Source organism: Gigantopelta aegis, chromosome 3, assembly GCF_016097555.1.
Source record: "Gigantopelta aegis isolate Gae_Host chromosome 3, Gae_host_genome, whole genome shotgun sequence".
NCBI lineage: Eukaryota > Metazoa > Mollusca > Gastropoda > Neomphalida > Peltospiridae > Gigantopelta > Gigantopelta aegis.
The window spans coordinates 84,833,862-84,857,786 of record NC_054701.1 but is presented as its reverse complement, the minus strand read 5'-3'; the positions used below and the strand labels follow the sequence as shown (position 1 = coordinate 84,857,786).

The 23,925-nt window shown below is 35.4% G+C and overlaps 1 protein-coding gene across 5 annotated transcripts in view; it reads left to right on the top strand.

Moving 5' to 3' along the window:
- The window catches only part of LOC121369218 (orphan steroid hormone receptor 2-like), a 42,476-nt gene extending 18,860 nt beyond the window's left edge, over nucleotides 1-23,616 (top strand). Inside the window, exons 6-14 of one of the 5 annotated variants that reach the window (XM_041494152.1) lie at nucleotides 8,866-8,922; nucleotides 10,159-10,292; nucleotides 11,102-11,255; nucleotides 12,214-12,392; nucleotides 13,940-14,042; nucleotides 14,539-14,695; nucleotides 15,152-15,291; nucleotides 15,746-15,883; nucleotides 16,326-23,616. In XM_041494152.1, coding sequence (XP_041350086.1) covers nucleotides 8,866-8,922; nucleotides 10,159-10,292; nucleotides 11,102-11,255; nucleotides 12,214-12,392; nucleotides 13,940-14,042; nucleotides 14,539-14,695; nucleotides 15,152-15,291; nucleotides 15,746-15,883; nucleotides 16,326-16,756 — 1,493 coding nt within the window. In that variant the 3' untranslated portion in view covers nucleotides 16,757-23,616. Of the gene's footprint in view, nucleotides 1-8,865; nucleotides 8,923-10,140; nucleotides 10,293-11,101; nucleotides 11,256-12,213; nucleotides 12,393-13,939; nucleotides 14,043-14,538; nucleotides 14,696-15,151; nucleotides 15,292-15,745; nucleotides 15,884-16,325 lie in introns of all 5 variants that reach the window. The other 4 variants (XM_041494153.1, XM_041494151.1, XM_041494155.1 and 1 more) reach the window with 4 other exon arrangements.
- Nucleotides 23,617-23,925: the final 309 nt, after the last annotated feature.

The following is a 23,925-nucleotide window of genomic DNA, read 5'->3' as shown; positions in this document are numbered from 1 at the left end:
ATAGCTTCTATGCTGCCTTCAATGTTACCATTTTCCAGTGTGAAGGTGACATCTGGTTTAGTAAAGGCATGTCTTCCCTACATTATAACGTACAGGTACATATCTACTTTTAAAAAATTCCAGTAGCAAATTTTTTGACCAGTTACCTGCTCCTGAAATGAGTCCAGATATGGTGATATTGAATGTTATTAGCATTGACATGTTTAAAACTACTACATGTATACCTTGTAATAAAGTCTGTTTTTACACAAATATATATATTTTTTTGCACAAACAACACATGTCAACTCTTCATGCTGTCATATCTTAGCCTGTTGGAGTATCGAAGCCATTCCTCCTCTTACTTTAATGGATGATTCGGCAGTAGTGCAAATAGAAGTGCTTGTTTTTTGGCGAAGATGCGGCATGCAGTATTAAGTTTTGTTCTCTTATCCCCTACATGTTGGGAATCGTTTTTATTTCTATTTGAAAAATAGCTCAACCACAAAATTAGAAATCTGGAAACCAATGTACATCTTTTAAAATCAATACTGTTAACTAAACAACTGAACACATTTACAGCCTTGGCATCAACTGAATTCAGTACACATACATGTATGCTGAGCTATACATATAGAGGGCTCAGAGGGATTACATCTTTATATAAAACAAACATGCTAATATTTGTAAAAATATTCATACTTGTATGTAATTGAGATAGTATAGCAAACTGAACAGATATTAGAAATGAATGAAAGTGGCTGTGACATTTTTTGCACATTAAGTACAAATACTGATGATGTAGATTTAGCCAAAGGAAACCTCGATTCCAAGCCATGTGCCATTAGTAGGTCATTATTACAGCATTTTATGAGTGGCAAAGTTAAAGTAGTAGTTTGTAAAACAAACTTATGCCAATTTGACCAGAGTCGATAAATGACAACAGTCACTGATAAGTTTATATTAACTTTGGTTCGATCATCATGGCTAAGCCGTATGAAATATTTACTGCCAATTTGGTCACATTGTAGAGGGCTGTTCTTAGTGACGTCTTTTTGTGTGTGTTTTTTCTTCTTTTTGTGTGTGTTTTTTCTTCTTTTTATCCAACAATTCTACTATTTTGTTTTTGCTGGCAAAAGCTATCTTGAAATTTGGTTGCCAGAGGTCGACTGTATGAAATATTTACAACCAAATTGGTCACATTGTAGAGGGCTGTTCTTAGTGACGTCTTTTTGTGTGTGTTTTTTCTTCTTTTTATCCAACAATTCTACTATTTTGTTTATGCTGGCAAAAGCTATCTTGAAATTTGGTTGCCAGAGGTCGACTGTATGAAATATTTACAACCAAATTGGTCACATTGTAGAGGGCTGTTCTTAGTGACGTCTTTTTGTGTGTGTTTTTTCTTCTTTTTATCCAATAATTCTACTATTTTGTTTTTGCTGGCAAAAGCTATCTTGAAATTTGGTTGCCAGAGGTCGACTGTATGAAATATTTACAACCAAATTGGTCACATTGTAGAGGGCTGTTCTTAGTGATGTCTTTTTGTGTGTGTTTTTTCTTCTTTTTATCCAACAATTCTACTATTTTGTTTTTGCTGGCAAAAGCTATCTTGAAATTTGGTTGCCAGAGGTCGACCGTATGAAATATTTACAACCAAATTGGTCACATTGTAGAGGGCTGTTCTTAGTGACATCTTTTTGTGTGTGTTTTTTCTTCTTTTTATCCAACAATTCTACTATTTTGTTTTTGCTGGCAAAAGCTATCTTGAAATTTGGTTGCCAGAGGTCGACCGTATGAAATATTTACAACCAAATTGGTCACATTGTAGAGGGCTGTTCTTAGTGACGTCTTTTTGTGTGTGTTTTTTCTTCTTTTTATCCAACAATTCTACTATTTTGTTTTTGCTGGCAAAAGCTATCTTGAAATTTGGTTGCCAGAGGTCGACCGTATGAAATATTTTCAACCAAATCAGTCACATTGTCACTGGGTTGTTCTTAGTGATATTGTAGTTTTTTTGTTTTTTTTTATTAAATTTTTATCCAACAATTCTACTGTTTCATTTTTGTTGGCAGAAAGCTATTTTTATTTTTGTTTTCTGTAGTTTTTTTGTTGTTTTTTCCATATTCAGATCCAATTGACATTTTGTGTTGCTTGTAGCATTGCTTTAAGAAATATTCTGTTCTCATCCTTACATGTATATAATGTTTGTATGGAATTTTATTTGGGCTTCTATTGTTTCTTTACTCATCATCAAAACATGCATACATATATATATTGGCTTATGTTGCCTGTTGGCCATTCTCAATACAGCGTATTTGACAGTAATTGAATGTTTTTAAGGAATTATAAACCAGTATACATTGTGAATGCAAATAAGTGGATTCAACTGTATATTACCAAGAATAAGTAACATACTGTGTTCCTAAGTTTTGGGTGTCTTTATTTGCACATCTAGTATCATACCACATAAATAAATGTTTTAATATCAAACGTGTTACAGATAAATATTCTGCCATAAAGTAAAACATTTTATACAGCCATCTTTATTACATTTAAAAAATAATTTGAAATAAAGTTAGTTTGTTTTGTTTAATGACACCACTAGAGCCCATTGATGTATTAATCATCGGCTATTGGATGTCAAACATTCAGTAATTTTAACATAATAGTCTTAGAGAGCACAACTGCTACATTTTTCTAATAGTAGCATGGGATCTATTATATACTCCATCCCATAGACAGGATAGTACATACCACAGACTCTGATATACCAGTCACAGATGGGTTTGATCCTACACCGACTGTGAGCACTTTACTGCTGAGTTACATTTTAAATAAAGTTACACATTTATGTATCTCAGATTTTCATTTGTTGAAGCTGTCAAACACAACAGTCTGCTTGAGTGGTAGTACGTTAGCACAAAATGTAGATTTTAAACAGAAGACTGTCAAAGAGGAATTAACATTGCATATAAATTGATTATCACTTTCTTGAGAGTCAATAAGGCATTATTTTCCATGACACCAGAGGAACTATTTAAATCTCTCTCTAGTATTAAGACTAAATCGATTCCTAACTAGTTTTGTGTAAGGAAGATTTCTATGCTTCGTGTCTGTGAATTCTTTATCAACCTGTCTATTCATGTTTTGTTTGTTCCTTGTCTTAAGATGTTGTTCGCAGTTTATGTGTGGAATCATTTTAGTTTGTGAATATGTTTGAAACTTTGAATATATCATGGACAGCCGTATACCCAGTATACATTAGTATACTCATTATATTGCGCCCTCTTTACACTAATGATTATTGTCATGTAAAATAATATTGTCTAGTGCATTTTGGCTTTTAGAGTAACTAGTATTGAAGAAGTACTTTAATTTAGTATTAGAGTTTTTAAAAATCCGCAACACAACTTTCTGCAGGTGTCAACATGACTTGCGACCAGCAGTTAGTTACCTGTAGATTCTGATGAGCATCAATCAAGTTGAGAATGGTACCTACGTTCTGGATATGGTAGAATAAATGAATGTTTAATGAAACCCTTGCTCGGACATTACAGGCATGGATGCACATATATATATATATATACTGAACAAAAAAAGAAACTTCCGATTTGTACATATAGTATTTGTTGTGTTAAAGAATTCATTGTGTAATGAAATTATATAGGTAGTATTAGCCTTGAGCTGTATTATCAGGATTCATGAATTTTATCGATTATTTTTGCACTGTTAATCGTCGACAACGTGAAATTCAATTTGCACATGCATGCATGGTTCGACATGTCCCGTGTAGTATTCGGTCAATTGTTTTTACTTGTCTTACTGACATTGTTGTCAAGTGAACGAAAACACTTCAAAATTTGTAAACAAATTAAAGTTTTTTACATTGTAGCATTTTTAGTATGCCAAGAATACCCAATAATTTACGCGAACGGGCGATTGGCATGCTTGATGCTGGCATGTCGACAGAAGACGTTGCAAGGCATGTTGTGAGTTCTAGTCGAGTGATACGAAATCTTCGCGTAAGATTTCTAACGACAGGAAGCCCCAACGACTTGCCACCTCGAGGATGTCCGCGTGTTACAACACGTGGTCAAGACCGCTATATCATGAACACGCATTTGCGCAATCGATTCCAAACTGCCACTGCTACTGCTGCTAACACACCTGGGCTTCACAATAACCGAATCAGTGGGCAAACTGTTTGTAATCGTCTGCGGGAGAACAGTTTACATGCACGACGTCCTTACGTCGGATGTGTTTTAACGCAACGTCATTGTCTAAATCATCTTAATTGGGCACGTGTACACACTCGTTGGATACGGCGACGCTGGAATACCATTCTTTTTTCGGATGAATCCAGATTTTCTTTACAACGTGGTGATGGCAGGGTGCGCGTCTACCGTAGGAGAAATGAACGCTATGCTAACTGTTGTGTTCTTGAACAAGATCGTTTCGGGGGTGGGGGTTGTGTCATGGTCTGGGCAGCCGTTGCCCATGGTTATCGTTCACCACTAGTCGTCATTGATGGCAATTTAAATGCTCAACGTTACCGCGATGACATTCTCGCTCATCATGTCATTCCTATTCCATAACAACGCCAACATCTCGATTTTTCAGCATGATAATGCCACCTCTCATACAGCTAGAGACACTGTAAATTTTCTTAGGGTAAATAACATTGATTTCATTGATGACTGGCCCGCTAAAAGTCTCAACCCCATCGAGCATGTCTGGGATAGTCTGGACAGACGATTGAGGCGTCGTCCCAACCCACCCGCTAACGTCAACGAACTTCGTCAAGCGCTCATTCAGGAATGGAACAATATTCCACAGGCAGAAATCAACACTTTAGTCAATTCTATGCGCCAGGAACGACAGGAAGCACCAACGACTTTCCACGTCGTGGACGTCCGCGTTACAACGTGTGGTCAAGACCGCTATATCATGAACACGCATTTGCGCAATCGATTCTAAACTGCCACTGCTACTTCTGCTAACACACGTGGGCTTCACAATAACCGAATCAGTGGGCAAACTGTTTGTAATCGTCTGCGGGAGAACGGTTTACATGCACGACGTCCTTACATCGGATGCGTTTAACGCAACGTCATCGTCTAAATCGTCTTAATTGGGCACGTGTACACACTCGTTGGATACGGCGACGCTGGACAGGGTTCGTACGCGTTTTGGAAAGTCTTGGAAAGTTTTGGAAATTCGTCACAGTGTTTTCCAGGACCTTAAAAGTTTTGGAAAATCAGGTTTTGTTACCTTGGCTATGGAAAAGTTATGGAAAATTATGTCCTTGCCGTAAATAAAATGTATGAAAAACTGGTTTGTTTCACCAATATTTAGCCCCGACCCAACGCCCTGTTTTAGCCAATATAATGAGGTGCCGTTATAGCCTAGCCAACGAAAATGGTTCCGTTTTGGTAGTGGTTCAGTTTTAGCTAGCCTGAGTACTCTGACTGTAAGAGAGCTAGATGGACATTTGAACATAAATACGCTCTCATTACAGTCAGAGACCAAGCTATGTAATTTTTTGGCAATTCCCGACAACCAAAAAGTTGGCAAAGATTTCCGCTCTAATACCACAACAATCCTATGTTTGACGTCAAATACCTTTACATCGGAGTTGATTGATTAAAAGAAATTCAGATATTAATCACTAATACACACACTACAGAAAGAAACCCGACAGCACCCACATTCAGCTAAGCTTCGGCAAACTCCGGACAGCAGAATTCTAAGTTCGCCGACCTATATCGTGACGATGCGTCACATGATCGCCCACTCAGCCATTCCGTCTTCCAGGGGCCGTCTCAAAACGACAAGTGCCCGACAATCACCAAAAAAAGTTTTTGTGTAACGACACCACTACAGCACATTGATTCATCAATCATCGGCTATTGGATGTCAAATATTTGGTAATTTTATCACTGTGTTAGAGAGGAAACCATTAGCCAACTCTTCCATGTTGTAACGTCGCTTGGTATGAGACGGCCCCTGTAACTGTTGCACAAGGCGGAATCGCCCAGTGGGTGATCACGTGATCTACGTCACGAAATAGGTCACCGAGCTTTGTAATTCTTGCGACGGAGTGTCATGAAGCGTAGCTGAATGTGGGTGCTGTCGGTGCTGTGCTTTCTTTCTGTAGTATGTGTATTAGTGATTAATATGTGGATATGTGGATCAGTTAACTCGAAAATGATCGATGTAAAGTTATTTGACGTCAAACATAGGATTGTTGTGGTATTAGAGCGGAAATCTTTGCCAACTTTTTGGTTGTCGGGAATTGCCAAAAAAATACATAGCTTAGTCTCTGACTGTAATGAGAGCGTATTTATGTCCAAATGTCCGTCTAGCTCTCTTACAGTCAGAGTACTCGGGCTACGTTTTAGCCTGATCCCGAAAGATTAACTCAGGCTATCTGTGCTTGCGCTTGCGCAGATCGTCACGAGTGAGATGCCGTTATAGCCTAGCCAACGAAAATGGTTCCGTTTTGGTAGTGGTTCCATTTTAGCCTGATCCCGAAAGATTAACTCAGGCTATCTGTGCTTGCGCTTGCGCAGATCATCACGAGTGAGATGCCGTTATAGCCTAGCCAACGAAAATGGTTCCGTTTTGGTAGAGGTTCCATTTTAGCCTGATCCCGAAAGATTAACTCAGGCTATCTGTGCTTGCGCTTGCACAGATCATCACGAGTTTGCCGCGAGTTTGATGTATCTATGATTTGAATGACCATTGTACCTATTGACTACATTTAAAATGCCCGGAAAGTGTCATGTCCACTCCCAAGAATAAAACTGCATTTTAAAACGCCAAAATAAATTACATTAATTTTTTTATTACTAGTAATCCTGCATGTATACCACACAGCTTAGTCAAGGCAAAAGTTTTAACTCTGACAAACATGTCTAAAAACTGCAAAAAACCACTTTGTTGTGATTGAGTTTGCTTGGAAATGGTTTTGGAAATTTGGATTTGTGGGCTATGGAAAGTTTTGGAAAAGTTATGGAAATTTTAACAGCCCAAGGTGTACGAACCCTGGCTGGAATACCGTTCTTTTTTCGGATGAATCCCGATTTTCTTTACAACGTGGTGATGGCGTCTACCGTTGGAGAAATGAACGCTATGCTGACTGTTGTGTTCTTGAACGAGATCGTTTCGGGGGTGGGGGTTCTGTCATGGTCTGGGCAGCCATTGCCCATGGTTATCGTTCACCACTAGTCGTCATTGATGGCAATTTAAATGCTCAACGTTAGTGTGATGACATTCTCGCTCATCACGTCATTCCTCTGTTCCATAACAACGCCAACATCTCGATTTTTCAGCATGAATTTGCCACCTCTCATACAGCTAGAGACACTGTAAATTTTCTTGGGACAAATAACATTGATTTCATTGATGACTGGCCCACTAAAAGTCCTGATCTCAACCCCATCGAGCATGCATGGGATAGTCTGGACAGACGATTGAGGCGTCGTCCCAACCCACCTGCTAACGTCAACGAATTTCGTCAAGCGCTCATTCAGGAATGGAACAATATTCCACAGGCAGAAATCAACACTTTAATCAATTCTATGCGCCTGCGATGCACTGCAGTGTTCAATTCAAGAGGTGGTCATACCAGTTATTAAGTGGGTGTTTTTATTTTTAACCCCTACCACACTTGGTCAAAATTTCTCCCAGTTTCTGTTAACCTATGGCCATGATTTTTGCACCAAACGATGCATCATGGAACACTCTTTAAACACATATATAACAATTATTCCCCTGGTTTGTTTTCATCAAGTTATGTTCAAGCAAAGTTTCTTATTTTGTTCAGTATATATATAGTCTACATGCAATGCAGTCTTAATTTTTTTCTCCAACTACTGACCAACATCTGTAATGTATGTGTCAGTTTGTAGTAATGTAATTTCAGTACAGATTCCGGTAATTTAAATGCATAAATTTGATCCACTTTGATTGAATAATACATGCAAGGCACAGTACATCACTGCAAACTGTTGTTCTTTTTATGTGTCAGTTACACATCTTTTAAATTTACCTGAACCACCAATAGGTTATGTGGTTATCCATTAAATGTTCATTTAGCAAGTACATACATGTACGCATATAAAGTACACTTATACAAACTCTTCATTATTGATTTGGTTTTGCTTATGATTACAGTATCAACTGGAAATACTGTCATTAAAATGTACATGCAGTTAAACTATGGTACCTAAGATTTTAAAATATGTCTCCTGATATGTACATGAATCAAGTGATACATCAGGCTACTGAAAATTGTGAGAACAACCAAATCTTAATTTTGCATATCATATTTTTTATTTGTGCATTAAATTAGGACATCATTTACATGGAAGTAATGCCACAACAGTTTATGCAAAAGGAAATTAGTTACATAAATTGATTTTTGCTTAAACCATAATAGATTATGCAAATTTTCAATTCATAAATATGTTATGCAAATTTTCAACCAATAGATAGGTTATACAAATTTTCAATTTGCATAGGCCAGTACGTGTACATGTTCCTGCAAGATTCTAGTGAATTCCTGTAATGAAAGTAGATCTTGGGAGTTCAAAAGATACCTTTTTTATAATTCTTTCCTCACCACCTCAGATAACCTAGATGTGTCCTTGCATGTATTTGCTTTTGTTGTTATGGGTGTTAAGTGTGTTTTCTAATAGACCGATCTCTTGTTGGCTTCGCAATCATTCTCACATACATGTACGGTAGTTGGCCACGCCCATGTATGGATGGCGAGTAATTGCGGCACTGGCCAGTCAGGAGAAGGAGTGAGGCACCCATTGATTTGTAACCTCATGCATGTCTCGCTAGAAAGTGACATTCAGCTGTTGTTTCCTGTTTTAGCATTCATCGATAAATCCCCGAAATATGAAGATTACCCAGTAGGAACAGGTTTTAATGGTAAGATGGTCAATTATGGCTTTTTGTACACTACAAACAAAATATTTGTGTTTTAATGACGGACTTGTTCTTCCTTATAATAACATCTTGGCTGTTACAGTGTTTCCTTTAAATCTTTTCATTTTTAAAAGTTGTTTTTACTTGTTTATACTTGTTTATACTTGTGTTAAATTGAAGTAATATCAAGTTATATAAAAAAATCCCAAATAATCGATAAAAGAGAATCACTATAAAAATTATGACACACAAGTCAAAACTGCTTGGAAATAATGTTTTCCTTCTTTAAAATATAAAAATATAAAAATGATATGCAATCATGTTCTGTGCCCTTTCAAAAAAAATGGTTACTTTCATTTATTTCTTGATATCCGACAGTGTATTAAATTTCAGTAACCTTTCTTGTTTTTTATGAACATACAGTGTACATGTATATACATGTAGATGAAATTTAAAAAAAAATTGTTTTGATTGTTACTTCAATTTAAGTGGGGGGGGGGGGGGGGGGAAAGAAAAAACTTAATACACTATTTGTTTATTTATTTTTGATAAAAAGTTTAAATTAAATTTTTGTTTTGTTTTGTTTTGCAAAACATGTTTTTCTTCAAAATTTTCCACATTCTGATAACAATTTTAAAGTCAGGATACAAATATCCAAAGAGAAATATTAATAACATTTGACTTCGTGTTTAATTTCTTCTTTGTTTTTTATATGAAAAAAAATTGTATAGCAGAGGAAATACTGTTTCATTGAGTTTATATTTTAAAACAAATTCCAAAAATGAACTTTCAAAAACCTGAGTTGAGTTTGGGCAAGTTCTTTATATACCATCCATAAAAAGATATTGTTTACTGTGACTCGTAAAATCATGTCACTAACTTTTTTTCGTTAAAAAGCTTTAATATCTTCCTTTTGCTTGTTTTTCATTTCCCCATGTTTTGTTTTTTGTTGAAGAAAATAGACAATAATGATTTAAGTTGCAGCAAACCATTGACTAGTATATGTTCATTTGTACTGTGGCTGATTTTGAAGGAAAAAACAACTGAATTTTGTTCGTAATTTTGTTAGTTGATTTCTTCGGATGTTTAAGTCTGTATTGGGTAGCCTAGTGTGATATCAAGGTTGCTAAGAGACGAGCAGTTTTGGCTTCTGGTCTGTTCAAAGTAAGGACTGTAGTGTACAAAAGCCAAGACGAATGAAGTTTCTTTTATTGACTCTAGTTTCTGGTTTGTGTGTAGCTGTTCAGCAAGAAAGAAAACCCTCTGATCAGAAAGAAAAGATGGCGGCTACAGTGGCGACGTCGACACAGAGGATTTACATCCGTAAAGACTTCAACAGCCCTTCGGCAGCCATACCGACATTTGCAGGAAGGGTAATTATATGTTTTAACTTTTATAGTTGTTAGATTATCTGCATCTTCTTGCTGGATTATTGTTCATCTGTCAGACATCCTACATCTACATCCTACTAAGGGGATGTGAACCACTAACTCTCTGTGAAAAGTCCAACACTCTACCAACTGAACTGACAGGGAAATTCCTGCTAACACACGCCAGATTTTTGTCTTTTTAGAAGTCCACACTTTTTAGGTTTTTAAATTTTATATCAATCAACGCCTACAGGTACTTCTCTAAAGTCAAGTAAAATTTTAGAGATTAAAACCTAGAAGATTTGTAAAGCTATGACATTTGGGGGAGGGGATTGGCTAAATCCAGGGCTCGAACTTAATGGCGGCACCGACAGCAATTGCCGTCATTGAGATATAAATTGCCATAGGTAGAGAGCGTCACCGATGGCACTTTTGTGCCGTCGATAAAGCTTCTCAACATTTGCACATTTAAAAGATATCTACATATAACAAGGTAGCCTTTCATTCAGGTTTATTTGCTGCAAATGTCACTTTAAAAAAAAATGCCATAGGGAGGCTCAAAATTGCCATCGGTGGACTGTTTCACCCATGACAATTCTTTTAAAAATTGCCATGGGAGACAAATTCTTACGTTCAAGCCCTGTAAATCTGTTGTTAAATGTGTTGTACAGTATTCATAATATTCATAATATCATTTCTCTGTTGCCATTGATGAGCATGATTGATAAGGCAGTGAAAGAGTTCTGCGATATGTGTTGTGAGGATGTTTTTAAAGATTCGATATCACTGACGACTGTGGGGCTGGTTGGCAGGATGATGCACAACAGCCTGTTTTTCAGGTGAGCACCGAAGACGTGAAGCCAGGAACCAGTCTACTGTCGAACCTGCAGGAGCGAGTCATTCAGACTGACCAGGGCCTGGTGGTCCTCGGATCGCAGATGTCCAGTGTCACGACTGCCAACACAGGTATGGAGTTTGTGCTTAACAAAATATAGTGTTAGCAGTTTTGTAAAAATGTGTTTGAAAATGTGTAAACAATTTTTCTTTATATTACCCAGATAATAACAAATCAATACTCATTGAAGATATTATTTCTTTAATTAGCCTTTTTTCTATTTTAGTCTGAAATGACCATATAGGTTTGCTAACGTTGTTATGTATATTTATGGTAAATGACATCATAAATGCTGATTTGTCACTGTTGCTACTGTCTACTTACATGTAGCACTAATAAAAAGAGTAGAATTTAATCTTGCTAGTTTTACATTGATTTGATGACAAAATGTACATAATAAAATAAGCAGTTACTAAATCTTTATATCTTTTTGATTTAAGAATATTAATATTGTAATTTATACAGGATTTTGAGTCTGACATTTTCTTCCTAGTTTCAGTTATTGTTTCTCTGTACATGTATGTATGTTTTAAGCATTGATTTTATAATCCTGTCATAGCTTCATAAAAACTATCTGGTCTGAGTCTTGTAAAGAGATACAACTTTGTATATTCTAATGGATTCATCATTTTGGTTTATGTACATACAAGTACATGTACTGTTATGGTGTCGTTTCAACTTAGTTCGGCACTGACAGCTTAAATCCACACTCTTTCCAGTTCAGACGTGTGGCTTTCACTAAAATTATGGTTTCTGGTAGTGTCTGCAAAAGCACAGAACCAAAAGCGTGTTACCCATTATCATGTAACATAATGCACCATTACCATGATTGCTGAAAAACAGTTTCTGACAAATTCCGAGAAACTGAAAATGTGTTTCCAATACAAATTGAAATTGTGAGGCCTGCAGTTCTTTAAAGTATTGCTGATTTCTTTTGTTAGACATGTGTCAACTGAAAATGTGTTTCCAACAAAATTTGAAATTGTGAGACCTACAGTTCTTTAAAGTATTGCTGGTTTCTTTTGTCAGATCTGAGTACCCTGGCCAACGTTGTGACGACGTTGGCAACGATGGGCAACAACGATGGAGACCAGAGCAACCCGTGCAGCAATCCTGTGACGCCGTCAAATGGAGACCAGGATGTGGAAAGCTCAGACTCCGTTGCCAAAGCCTTCGATACACTAGCAAAAGCTGTGCAACCACAGCAGGTATGTAAAGCTGTTCCAGAAGTGAAAATCCTCTGTGGCACAGTGGTTAAGCCATCGGACTACAGGTTGGTAGGTACATGGTTCGCAGCTCGGTACCGGCTCCAACCCAGAGTGAGTTCTTAAGGGCTCTACATCCTCTTCTTTCTCACTAACAACTAACAACTAACCCACTGGCATGGACAGATAGCCCAGATAGCTGAGGTGTGTGCCCAGAGCAATGTGCTTGAACCTTAATTGGATATAAGCACGAAAATAAGTTGAAATGAAATGAAATGAAAATCATTCCAATTTTAAAAGAATTCTGCATTTTAGTCCAGGAAACATTTTGTTTTCAAAATTTGATTAGCAACACTTTTAGTTGATTAGTAATTATTAGTTAATGTTTTAGAATTGTGTAGCATTCTTTGAATTTTGCATAGCAAATCTTGATGCGATACTAAACAAAATATTTCCTATTGCTCTATCCAAAAAAATTTCCTGTCTTTGTTACTTAATAAAAAATTCACAGGAATCCTCTGTTTTTAAAAACACAAGTTCTGTAGATTTTGTGTCCAATGTCATTTTTGTCTCGCCTTTAAGAAGTAAAAAATCTAGATATAGGTACTACTTTTCCAACAGCAGTGGCGGTCAATTTTTGCATTAACGTTTAATGTTAAAATTTCACGTTTACATCAGTTTCTTATAAATTATAAGTCCTAATTGTACCTGCAGTTAGCACAAGGGTATACATGATACCTTTGTAGAGTGGGTTTACAGTACTGATAAATGTCACGTTAACCTAATGCTTTTACAGCAAAAGAAAATGCAATAAAATTAAGCCTCATTAAACATGTTACAGGACTTTTAGTTTTAAATGGATGTCAGTCCCTGATTAGGTTTTTTTTTTATTATACGTTTTTGTTTTTGCAAATTCATTGTCATTATTATTATTATTCTTCTTATTCTTATGTTTAAATTAATTTATTTTTAAGATACATAGAGGTTATTACCCTCGTGTATTTCGGTATCGTCAATATCATATATTAGGAATAAAAATAATGTATTATGCTCGCATAATACATTATTTTTATTCCTAATATATGATATTGACGATACCGAAATACACGAGGGTAATAACCTCTTTATCATATAATCTCAAGCTTCATACAACATGTTTTTGTAAACTGTACACACAACTTTAATTCCAGTCAGCCATTACTAGATATTCAAATGACGTAAGAATATGTGGCGCGTTGTATTTTTGAATGGAAATAACATCAAACTCGAATGACGTCATTTTGGATGTCCTTACATCAAAATAAATTAGGGCCTAACGTTTTTTGTTTTTTGAACGCTGGAGAGCTTTCAGTGTCAAATTGCCATTGTAATGTTTTTATTTAAAGAATATGAATGCATACGTCAATTATGGAGTGTCACCAGAGTACGTTTGCTTAAATGTCAATGTAGTACTGAAAGAAATGGGCTTATTGATGTAATCTCTTATTGTGTCTGTCTCTTGTGCTTTGTATTTTTATCATGCCCTAATTCTCATTGTTTTTTGTTTTTAGACTGGCAGTAGTTTTGATCAATCTGGAGTTTCTGAAACGAGTTTGAACGATTCGAACGTCAGCTCTGATTCACCAGATAACTCTTTTATTATTGATATCGATGGTAAGAATTTGTGTATTGGCACATCATATGTACAATGATGACAGTGTTTCACTTGTCTCAGTCTGTTTTGTAAATATTTTCTAAAGAGATGTTGCAAATTACTTTAAGCTGCACTTATTCAAGCCTTCGTGTTGAAGACCAAAGCTAGTAACTGACATCTGAGTGTAGAAAATATTTTTATCTGAATCAATGTGCAAAATTCTGAAACTTGATACAAAATGATTCCCTTGGGCAGTCTTCACAAACTAATAAAGAGATATTTTGAAAATTTTGAATTTTATGAATTTTTATTAAATTTTGAATTGCATTGTTCTCAACCTTAGAATAAGTATTCTCGGGGACAGTCTTCACAAACTAATAGATAAATATTTTTAAAATTTTATTAAATTTTAAAACTTTAAATAAACATTATTTATATTGGTTGATTCCCCCACTTGCAGAGTTTTTGCAGCTTTATGCATATTATAATTTCTAGTATATTAATTTTTCATTTCAGGTCCACTGTTAACGGAATCGAACTTTCAGTTCAACTTGACGACGCCAGCTCCGATGCCAGCATATCTGAATGTTCACTACATCTGTGAGAGTGCCTCACGCCTTCTCTTTCTCTCCATGCACTGGACACGGTCTATTGCTGCATTCCAGATGTTGAGGTAATACTGTCTTGTGCCAAATCCATGTGGAACTTTGTGCAAATTTTTCATCATACACTGATGAAACAGTATTAGATTGACTGGTAAAAAGTTGATGAGTGAATGATTGATTAGTCAGAAATCAGGGAATGATTGATTGGCAAGAAATCGGTGAATGATGACCAGTAAAATGTTTTGTAGTGAAGGATTCACTGGTAAAAAGTTGAGTAGTGAATGATTGATTAGTCAGAAGTCAGTAAATGATTGATTGACAAGAAATCGGTGAATGATGTCTGGTAAAAGGTTGATTAGTGGAGGATTGATTGGCAAGAAATCAGTAAATGATGACCGGTAAAACGTTTTGTGGTGAAGGATTCCCTGGTAAAAAGTTGGCTAATGAATAATTGAATGGTGAATGATTGACTGGCTAATGAATTATTGATTGACGTGAAATGTTGATTGTGTTTGTGTTTTCAGTCCTGAAATGCAGACGACTCTGGTGAGGTCATGTTGGAGTGAACTCTTCACTCTTGGGCTGTCACAGTGTTCAACAACAATGTGTTTGCCCACAATCCTCGCAGCCATATTAAATCATCTCCAGTCAAGTCTTCTTCAAGGTAACCATGGAAACAGTAGAATTATCAGTCTTTATTGGTTAACCTGTTCATATTCAGTGGGATAAATTATTTCTGATCATGTTTTACACTTGCAGTCTTGATTTTAGGTAGTACTTTTTTACTTCTAAAAAAAGAAAGAAGAAAAAGAAAAATCTACGTCTCCTGATAATACAAATTACATGGTATCCTAGCAGTGCTGAAATATATTTCCATAATATGAACCTTTACGGAACATGAAAATAGCTTCTGTGTATTGAGGTAACTAAAATCATAAAATGCATTAATTAGAGGTTTTTTTGGTAGTGTATGAAACATTGGACTAGGTGTTCATGATATCTGTGTGTAATAGTCTGGAGGCCATTGTGAAAAAAATGAGTTGTGATAAATCAAAATGTTAAAAGCTGACAACCATGTGAAAATGGTTATTTACACATTATTTTAAACCATTTTTCAGAGAAATCTGACCAAGACAAAGTTAAGGGAGTCATAGAGCACATCATTCGACTTCAAGACTACATCGTGTCGATGCAGCAGCTGCAAGTGACGCAAGCAGAGTACGCCTATCTCAAGCTGCTCGTTCTTTTTTACTCAGGTAAGGCGTGCTGTTGTTAAACAATACCTACTTAGGGTGCACTGTTCTGTCTTAAAGTAGAGTGAATGTATCAATATTATTTGGGTCCTTTCAGAATTGAATTTTAGGCAGTTAAGGCCACTCTTAAGCTGTTTGGGATTTTGTTTTAGTCTTTAAATGCAAAAATTAAAACAAGAATTATCAAAGATATGAATTTTATTTATGTTGGCTAATAAAAAGAAGCCGATCAAAGTAATTTTCATCAGGAATAATTAATAATAATTTTTAAAAAGGTTGGCTGAAAAAGAGAAGCAATTCATATTATTTTTTATCCCATGGTTATTTACATCTCTGTTTACAGTAGACTATATTTTTAATATTACATTTAGAATTTTGTGTTACCTTCCTGATACTAATAGCAATTCCTCATGATAAAAATTCCTCTTTTTTTTTTTCCCCACAGACAACCCAAACCTTGTTTATAAAAAGCAGGCAGAAAAACTGCAGGAGAAAGCTGGTAAAGAGTTCGTACAGCACCTGAATGAGCACAGTGAACTAAACTCTAGTCGGATCTCAGAGCTCATGCTGCGCCTTCCGCCCCTCAAAACATTTAGCCCCAACACCATGGAGGAGTTGTTTTTCTCGGGTCTGATTGGCAGTGTTCAGATAGACAGCATCATCCCTTACATTCTACGCATGGAGACGGCCGAGTACAACTTACAGATGACCGGACAGAGCCTCCTGTCGACGACACCCCAGCACTCGTCCGACTATCACGTGACTGTGAACGGCATCCCCCCGCACACCGGGCCTTTAGCCGGATTCACAGCACAGACTTTGAACGGGTCGTCGGTACAGACAGTCGTGTCCAGTCAGACATCGATGACTGGTTGACAAAGCTACGTTAAAATCAAAGGTGTTATTACTTCTCGTTCAGTGATGGGTTTTTTTTTCTCCAAATGTGATCATCATTTTTTGTTTGTGTATAAGGTGCATTTTTATCAGTTGACTATGATGACAATACCAAAAAGTGCTTGATCCCCCCCTCCCCTCCTTGGAATCATGTTCAGAAATTTTAGTGTTACGTGATGGACCTTTTAAGATTCTTCCAGTTTTCAAGTGTTTGTGAAAGAAATAAAACACGGATATGGGGAGCTGTTCTTTCGGAAGCTGGTGGTGTTTTTCTTTGTGTGTGTAAATTACATATATTTGTGTTACTGCATATATCATGATTCAAGCAGATAGTTTGCCACATATTGATGCTGGTTTTGTGGTTTTTGTTAACTAACAACTAAAAATTAAAAACACTACTTTTGAAGTTTGTACACCTTAAATGTAGAAATGACAAAATTAAGAAACAAAACACAAATTACTGGATGATATAGATTGGTAAACTGTGCTTACTTAAAAATGTTCCGACAGCGTGATGTTATGATCTTAAACTGCCACTTTGGATGATGAACGATTTGAAACTCGTTCATGAAGACTGACACCTACAATTGTTGCACTGGAACAAGACATCAACCAGACATTTGTTTTAAAATACAGCATAATATATTTTCTTTTGGTAAAATATTTTGAATTAAGATTTTGCACCCCATCTGTGAAGTTAATTCATGTTTTCCACACTGTCGGATATGAATCGAAGTTCAGTTTGTCAAAAATCTTTTATAATATATTTAACTATTTAGAACTCTCAACTTGTTCAGTCGTAAATTTGTTTCACTATAGAGAATTTAAATACGACAAAATTATTTTTAAAATAAAAAATGACATGGTCATTATGCAGCATATAGCTTTGGATCACCGTTTGGAATAATGGCCTATCCACAGCTCTAGCAAAGTATCACAAATATTAGTAAACAAAAAATTACTGACACTACTTAAACTTGTAAAATTATTATTTGCACTAGTATCATGATAACAAGGTGAGTTTGATTCAATAAAATTAAATTAAAGTATACATTTACACCTTGAAATTAATTAAATACCACCTGAATTGTACTGAACTGCAAGTAGTTGTCCATGCCATTGGGTTTTAAACCAGGTATTGAGACCTTTTACGTATTCTGTATCCACTGAGTACATATGTATTTACAGAGATGGTGTAAATAAATTACTTACGAGATGCACATCAGTGTGATTTTAGCTCCTTGGGTAATTACCATACATTTTCATAGTTAATTACCATCCATTTTCATAGTTAATTACATTACATCCATTTTCATAGTTAATTACATTACATCCATTTTCATAGTTGATTACCATCCATTTACTGTTTCTATCAATTTTCTTACATTACATTCAGTATGATACTTCAGTCTGTCTTTTTAAATATCTTTTGAATAAAAAGGACAGGGCGCCATTCCATGAAGCAGTCTTAGTGCTAAGATCACTTTATTGCTAACATTGCCCAGAATTTTAATTTCAGTGTTTTGCATCCAGGAAATGGTCACAACTACTTGCAAGGTATAAGTGAAATGGTCCAAACTTGGATACTCGTGGTAAATTAATTTCCAGGTGTATATATGTATATATTAATATATTCCTGGGTTACAAGCATCTTCTAAAGCATAAAACCTTTTTAAAGTGAGAGTTAAATACATGTTGCCTTCAGATAGTGGACATGAAGCTTCCAGATATAGTAATGATATTCAGTTCAACTGATATTTCATAAGATTGTTTGTCGCCAGTGAAATGGCAGAGATAGATTATCTGTGTATAATATATTTTAATTCTATTTGTGTGGTTAACTCCAAGAGCACATTAAATTCATAACAAATATATAATCTGTGATTCATTGTTTTTCTGTTGTATTTTGTATAATTTTATTTATCATCTGACAAATGGATGCCTGTGACATTTTACCAACATTTGTACATTTTCATGTATTGTTTTTTTTGGAAAACTAAATTCTGTCAAAGGGTGCAACACTCAGTATTGTTTTGTATATAGATTATTTTATTGGCAGATTTGTCGTAGGCATGGTTTTATTTTTACTGCAAAATGATTGGTAACATGGTAAGATTGTCTGTTTTTAATAAACATGTCTGACCTCATTAACATCAGTCAAGTTAGTTAACAAAAAACTGTCCTTGCAAAATCCATGTTAACCTAAAATGCAATTTTTTTGGTATTGAGCCATGTTAAGTTTTGATTTTGTTCATGAGCTGACACTGACTGAAGTCTAGATTACATTATACGATGCGACTCAACTGGACAATCATGACTCATTTACACTATAACAAACTTTGAAAGTGACTGAACATGTTCGATTGAGTTAAATGCCATGTGGTCTGGCTTTTCAGTACCGGTACACACTACACAGCGTGACTGCTCGACAATGGGAGTTGTGTTGCATCGTATAAGGTGATCTAGGCTTAAAACACAGATATAACTATGTTGAGGAAACTGCTCAAATGTGTTAAACCACATATAATTCATAGAAAGTTATTTATTTATATATATAATGTGTTACGGTCTTTGTTTATTCTGTTAGTGTTCTTTCCCTTGACAAATAATTATTCAAATTGCACGAAACATTACTTAGTTTCATGATCTTAACAGGTCAGTTTTGGTATTATTTTCATAAGTACAGTGAGTCTTCTCTAAACTGTATTCCAACGTAATCATTCTAGCTGAAATGAGTACAAATGATAATAAACACTGTTGTTATCTGAACTAAAGTGAAAGAGGTCATATCCCTGGAAACAACTTATTTCTAAAATGTCATGAATTGAACTTATATTGTGTAAATTGGTCTTCATCATGAAAAATATCAAGATGGTCCAAGGATCACTCTCCTGAAGTGGAGTTAGGTAAGACATCACATGGAGTTGTAGAACAGGACTTCTAGCATTTTTATAAAATCCACTAGCCATGGGATCGGTGATTTTAAAATGTTACTAGCCACAATTAAAAATTCACTAGCCCTACTTTACTTAAGTTGATACAATTTTACTAAATAATAGTAATAATCGGGTATTTAACCTAAAGAAGAAGATGGAGCTTAACAACACTAACATTGGGGGGTTGGGGGGGGGGGGGGGGGGCAGGATATTCGTATTTACAAAATAGACTTGACTGCAATATTTGTTTTTTTCACTAGCCATTGGGCATGGCAATAGTAGTTATTTACTAGCCAAGCATTGAATATCACTAGTCATGGGAGTGGGGCTAACATAATCTAGAAGCCCTGCATAGAAACAGTTTGTTACAATTTTTATTGCCAGATGATCCATTTTTGGATCTCGAAAATGTTTTCCATGTGAGTGGAGTAGATTGAAAATGAAACCCATATCTGTTGAGACAAGTCATACAAATATAGTTCATTACTTTGCCTGTATCTCCCAGGTGAATGTTCTTCAACTTGCTATATGCACAAAAATAAATGAATGAATTGAATACACCTGTCACATTAGTTAGTGTTTTCTTTCAGTAGCAAAGCATCTTTTATATACATTTGTCTCTTGCCTTTGATGTACCATTTATAAAGCACCGAAAACAAATATTACAATAAGGAATTATTTCTCTGATCTCTCATAGCTCAGTTGGTTACTGAAAACAATTAGATGACCCTATTTCTAAACTTGTCAGTCTGTATGTCTGTCTGTATTTCCTCTTATGTGTTCAGTCTCTGACCCATGTCGCTAGTCTAAGTGATCGCAGGAAATACGGGAGCATAATTGTAAGCTCCTCTTAACTGTGCTAGAAATAACACTGAAAACTCCCATGTGGCTGTGAACAGCCCACAGCTAAAGCTGATGAAAAATCACACTTGTGAGGCAAGGATGGCCACAAGAGACAAGCATGTCATGGCTAGAAAGATGAGGACAGTGATGTGGAGATGGACAGCAAAGGAGGTTCATACTTGAAAGATAGAAGCTGCCAGATGAGTAAGAAATTAGATGGAATTCAAAGGAGTGAGAGAAGTGGGATAAAACAATTTTTTTACCAAAAACATCACTGGATTACCTTTTTGTACATTGTTAATCTGATAACACAACCTATGGATGGCATGGGGAAATTTTTGAAGGTACAAAATGCACCAAAACTCTGTCATTGGCTGTTGGTTATCTTGCGAAGTGTTAAAACATTTGACTGTTTCCAGAAGAAAAATCAAACTGTTTCAAATATTTAGGGCCAAGTTTACAAAGCCTGTTTTTTTCTTAAATGCAGGTGTTTAAGCATTGTAAGTGTATGTAGTTACACGTGTAATTCTAAAACAGGCTTTGTAAATTGGCACTTGATGCAGTTTAATCAAATGAGGAGTGCAATATTTCACACGCCTCGTTTTGAATTTAGGAGGACACCCCTCGGAAACTAAAATTTGTTTCAGTATTGTGAAATTGAATGGTTATTTGTCAAGTTAAAGTATTTAAGTTATATGTTAAGAATCTCTGATTTGAGGACATTGTCTGTGAAATACCTCGGTTGTAGATACGTGATTTTAAAGCATAAAATCGTTCATTGTCCATGTTCGTTTTAATGACCGTGTATATTATCATCTTCCATATGACACATGCACACATTTGCACCATCTTCCATCTCATATGTAACAATGTCAGATATTTTATTTCATTCAATTAATTTTACTACTTAAATGAACACTCATGTTTTGGTGGTATGATTTATGGGTTGAAACTTGTCTGTAAATGTTACAGGCATACTTTGAAATGATATCTAAGGGTGAGATTTAGTTCAGTCAGTAGAGTGCTAACCTTAGATGCTTGGAACCCTTGCTATATTTTTTTTATCAACAACAATAGATCTTTTATATGCACTTTCCAACAGACAGGACAGCACATACCATTGTCTTTGATATACACGTCATGGGGCACTGATTGGAATGTGAAAAAACAAGGGATAAATTATGCACTTTTCCACAGACAGGACAGCACATACCATTGCCATTGATATACAAGTCATGGGGAACTGACTGGAATGTGAAAAAACCAAACAATTTTATAGATAATACAGTAGTAATAACCAAATAAACAATTTTTATTTTCACATCTCTGTTAGATAATACAGTAGTAATGACCTCATAGATTGCTGATTAGGAAAGATAAAGGGGAGGGATATTTTTAATGACACCACACCAATTAGTGAAGAATGCATAACATTAACACAAGTTTTAATCTTTTGAAATAATTTTCATAACATGGGTGTTCCTTAAATTCTTTTTGAGTGGTAGGTATTTGGTGCAAGGCCATTTTCCTCTGCCTGTTCATGTATATTTGTTACTGAGAACTGTTGATGACATGGATTTGAGGATAACAGTTATATTGGTGTTAGCTTGTAAAGTGCTCCTGTAGAACATGCAGAATTATGTCTATTTAAAATTTACTAGTTTCAATGTAATGTGATAAGGACAACCCAATTAAAATTTTCCAAAAAGAAGCATTTGAATATATTTGGAGTGGGTGGTTCCTCTGTCCCCCTCCTTGTATCCACGTCTGCATATATGCGCTGTCAATCATGAAATAACTTTTTCTTCTTTTTTTCAGACTGAATCAAAATTCAGGCAGTCGGCAAAGTTGTAATACTTTTTAATGAATTGCATACTAAAAGTAGTAATGCTTAAATCTAGCATTAAATTATATTTTGTAATTTTATGTATTCAAAATACATACATTCATGCAACTTCATGAACATTTTTATTTCAGAAACATGGGTCCATTATCAATACATTTGGTCATATCATATAGATGTGTATATAAGGTTGGATATACTTGACTTGACAAAACAGACAAAATTAATAAATGTATGGTGGAAACTGAATTGTCTTTCTTACTTTTCGGTGTCATTATAATTCATTGATCTAAATCACTGCTTATTATTAGCAGTCTCATTGTTACAGATACTACAGAACTTGTCCTAGAGGTGATGGCTGTTACAATTATTATTTATGGCCAATACAGATTATATCACATGCAGACACACATTGTCATACACACACACACACCAAAGCTTAAAATAACAACCTGGAAAAATTCCAGGCTATTTTTCATGAAACATATCCACACATACACACATACTTGCATGTACATACACACAATCCCTGTTATGTTATTATTACTAATAATTCCAGTTACCTAGCCATTAAGCCTTGAGGCTGACAGGTACTGGGGTTCACATCTTGGTACGGGCTCTCGCCCAGAGTGACTTGTAATGACTCAATGTGGAGGTTTAAGGCCACTACACTGACTTCTTTCTCACAAACATCTAAAAATAATTATTAACCCACTGCCCTGGACAGACTGCTCAGATAGCTGAGGTTTGCCCATGACGGTGTGCTTTAATCTTAATTGGATACAAGCACTAAAATCTATTTAAAATGCAGGAAATGAATGTGCCTGTAAAATATCTGACAGCATTTGTAGTGTGGTCAAATAAAGAATTGATCAGAAATTAATTGTATTCAAGCTCTATTTAGTATCATTGGAAGTGCAATTTCATAGCAGTAGATCGTACTGAAAGGGTTGATCTTCCTTATATGTTGGTGTTAATCTCTTTTCAGTAGTCTAAAATTAACTTAATGGTTATAAACCTAAAACATTACTGTGAATTTGCTTCTTTCTTTTTTTCTGCCATGGACATGAACATAGAACTTGTATATACCACTGACTGCATTACAAATGTATGCCTTGAGTAAGTTGTGTAATTTAATACATACTCATATTATTTGCAGTATGTTGTGCTGTTACCCAAATGTTGTCTGCTGTTGTTAAATAAACTGCTTCACCGTCCTTAAGTGAGCATTTGTGTTTTGTGTTTGCCAACTGATACTATGCCTTGGTGGAATGGTGATATAGGTCACTGACCAAACTATCATGAATTGCACACACAGGTAAACAGGGTAAGATGAAAATTTCACCAAATTATTTATTATTAAACTTCAGAAATTGCAAAACACAAGTTATTTTCTAATAAAATATCAATTATTTCATAAAATTATTTCGCCAAATGAAAATAAAATTTGCCAGTTTTTAAAATTCACAACAGATGAATTTGACCCATCCACCTACAAAAATGTTAGGTTTTTTTTGTAAATAATTTTA